Below are 2700 nucleotides of genomic sequence, written 5' to 3'. Positions count from 1 at the left end.
TGCTTTTCGTAATCTATTAGTACTACTACTTTTTAAAATGTTTATTTATATAATATTATATTGTTTCCCACAAATGTTAATAATTGTTACTAAATTTGATGAAAGTAAGAATTGAATATTATCTCACACTTACACTATTTTGAATCCATGCTACTTTACATTAAAAAACAGAGACTCAAACATTTCAGTGTTACTGTGACACCTATTCATTTCAAGTTAAATGCAGGGCATCATCTCCTCGTGAATGAAGATTTTTATCGTTACATTTGTGTTTCAAACTGCAAAAATTTTCTTTTACTCCCTCTCAGTTACAAGTTAATTCAGATTTCTTCGTTGTCGTTGTTGTAATAGCTTCTGCTTTTCACTTCAGTTTTGTTTTTGCTAAACATTTTACTCTATATATTTGTATATACACACTCACAACACTCTTCTGTCATTATTATTACCATTATAGCAATAAATATTATTCAAAAAATAGGCAAAGTAGAAAATTACTTAATAGCACTCATTTGTTATGACAAATAACAATAATACTTTACACCCATAAGCTACTTTCTTACATACTTTCAAAATTTAAAATTTTAAAGGTTTCACAAAAGTGTTGCAATATATCAAAATGTAATAGTGGTTTAGAAATTTTTTCAACGAAAGAAAACTTTATAAATTTTAGTAAAATTGACCACTATTCTAAAATGTCACCAGCCTCTTAAAACCAACAGCCGTCAGAACTGATTTCTGATCTTCGAGAAAACTGAAGTCTCGGCATTCTGGTGAATCAAGTTTGCCTTTGCCATCCACGTAATTTATTCAGCCACAGAATTTAGCTTTTTCTGCTGGGACAGGACCAACTGCTGCATCGCGACTTGTTTGATCCTTAAAATCAGAGCAATTTACTCTTGTTGCTGCTGTGTTTCCTGCTGCTGTGTTTGCTGTTCCTGCTTTGGGCTTGCATTCGCTCGTGCTGTCATCATTATCACATCCGACACTCGCGCATCCCTCTGCTGTTTTGTTTTTTGCAGTTTTGCATTTATGCTGGTCTCCGGCTGCTGGTTGTTTTCTGCCTTGCTTTGTGTCGCCTGTTGCAATTGCCAGATTTGATAAGTCCCCTATCAACAACAAGTTTTCCAGCTTGCTTTCTATTGCTGAGACTTCTGAAACTATCTGTTCTACTGTTCTGAATAATGCAGGTATCCCCTGGGCTGCAGCTTCCGCTTTCTTTGCTTCAACGACCCATGGTATACCGTCTTTCTTGTAAAGCATGTCGCCGTAATCTATGCAGACGCCTTTGGATGCCGTGGTAAATGGGCTGGCGTTGTTGCTGTCGCAGGTTGCAGCATTGCCAGTATCTATAACGTAAGCACCGAGGTAATGGCGCCGCTTGTCCACCAGGCCGGCATGCGTTGGTGCTCCCGACTTGTAGAGTGCGTTTCGGCCCGCACTGCTGAAAAGGTTGGCTATTGCTGCTGATATCGATGCCGGTCCTTTGTCTATTTCATCTGAGCTTACCGTTGTTGGGCAGGCGGCAATTAGCGCTCTGTATGCTGCTAGTGCCTTTGCCTGGTAGCTGCCGCCGGTGAATTGTTCTATTGAGGGCGCTGCTGTTGTTGGGCAGGCTTCGGTTAGCGCCGCGCCGTCAGCTACGCAGATGCAGACCATGTCTGTTGCTAGAACCTCCCATTTGATGTTTGTCGTCCTGGAGCCTGCGCCGCACGTCCGTGTCTGCGTCTTGCTGTTATCCCACGGGAATTTTGATGCCTCGCCAGGTAGCGGTATCGTTTCATCTGGTTTCATCTGCTGCTCTGTTTGTTTTCCTAAGCCTGTCGTGCCATACAGCGCTTTGAAGGCGTGGTAGCGCGCTTCTTTCCGCATGTCTTGCAGTTCGCGAGCTAGAAACTGTTGCTGCGTCTCCAGTTCTTCGGCTTTGGCTACAAGGTGCGCTACTGCGCGTCGCAGCTTGTTCGCCGTAGTATCTAGGAGCGGTAGCTTCAACCCGCCTTTACAGGGGCCCTTCTTGTCGTTTGTCAGCGTTTTGATCCGAGTTACTATTTCAGCCAGTTTTGCATTCTTGCCGAAATACGCTACCGCTTCGTGGTTATCCTTTGCTTTTTTTCCCTCCACCTTTCGGTGGTTGGCCTCTCAGGGCCTTTTCTACGGTTGAGGGTAATACTGTTAGGTTAAGCTTGCGTATTTTTTCTATTATATTTGTCATTCTTGTTGAGGGGGAGGTCAGGGTGTCTTCTGCGCTTCTCTTTTTCAACTTGGGGTCAAGGATGGCCGCCGACAAAAGTTCGTATAGCTTGCACAAATCCTTGAATTCTTTGGCGTTTTCCTTAGCTGTTTGCGTCTGTTTTGTCGCAAAAATAATGGCCAGTGCAACGGCCAAAAGCAGAGGCTTTCCAACGACAGCCCCGCGCCCGACTGAAAACGTTGTTGCATTGTGAAAAGTATCTCTACCTACTGGTTGCGGAATTGTCTGCTTTTCTGTGGTGTCGCTGAAAAATTATACCCTGGCAATGCTGGCCACCTCAACGTGGTGCCAGGGTCCAGTACCCCGTGTCATCGCGGGAAACCAAGAGCCAGCAGCATTCCTATCATGGGGAACACTGCTTTGCTCCCGCTACGGCATCATACAGCACAGGGATCAGCAGCGTCTTGCTGGGACACCGTTTTTCATTTGTCGGTCCCTGGGCACGTGCCAGC

General features: G+C 44.3%; 1 pseudogene across 1 annotated transcript; it reads right to left on the bottom strand.

The window, feature by feature from the left end:
* Positions 1–813: 813 nt before the first annotated feature.
* On the bottom strand, positions 814–2436 carry TEOVI_000321200:pseudogene (annotated as a pseudogene). The gene is given in 3 exon segments: positions 814–2115; positions 2117–2392; positions 2395–2436. Coding segments are annotated over 3 exon segments (1620 nt in total).
* Between the last annotated feature and the right edge of the window lie 264 nt (positions 2437–2700).

This window comes from Trypanosoma equiperdum, assembly GCF_001457755.1.
Source record: "Trypanosoma equiperdum strain OVI genome assembly, contig: ctg_68, whole genome shotgun sequence".
In the NCBI taxonomy this organism is placed as follows: Eukaryota; Euglenozoa; class Kinetoplastea; order Trypanosomatida; family Trypanosomatidae; genus Trypanosoma; species Trypanosoma equiperdum.
Note: the sequence above shows the minus strand (reverse complement) of the source record. Positions and strands in the feature narration are given on the sequence as shown.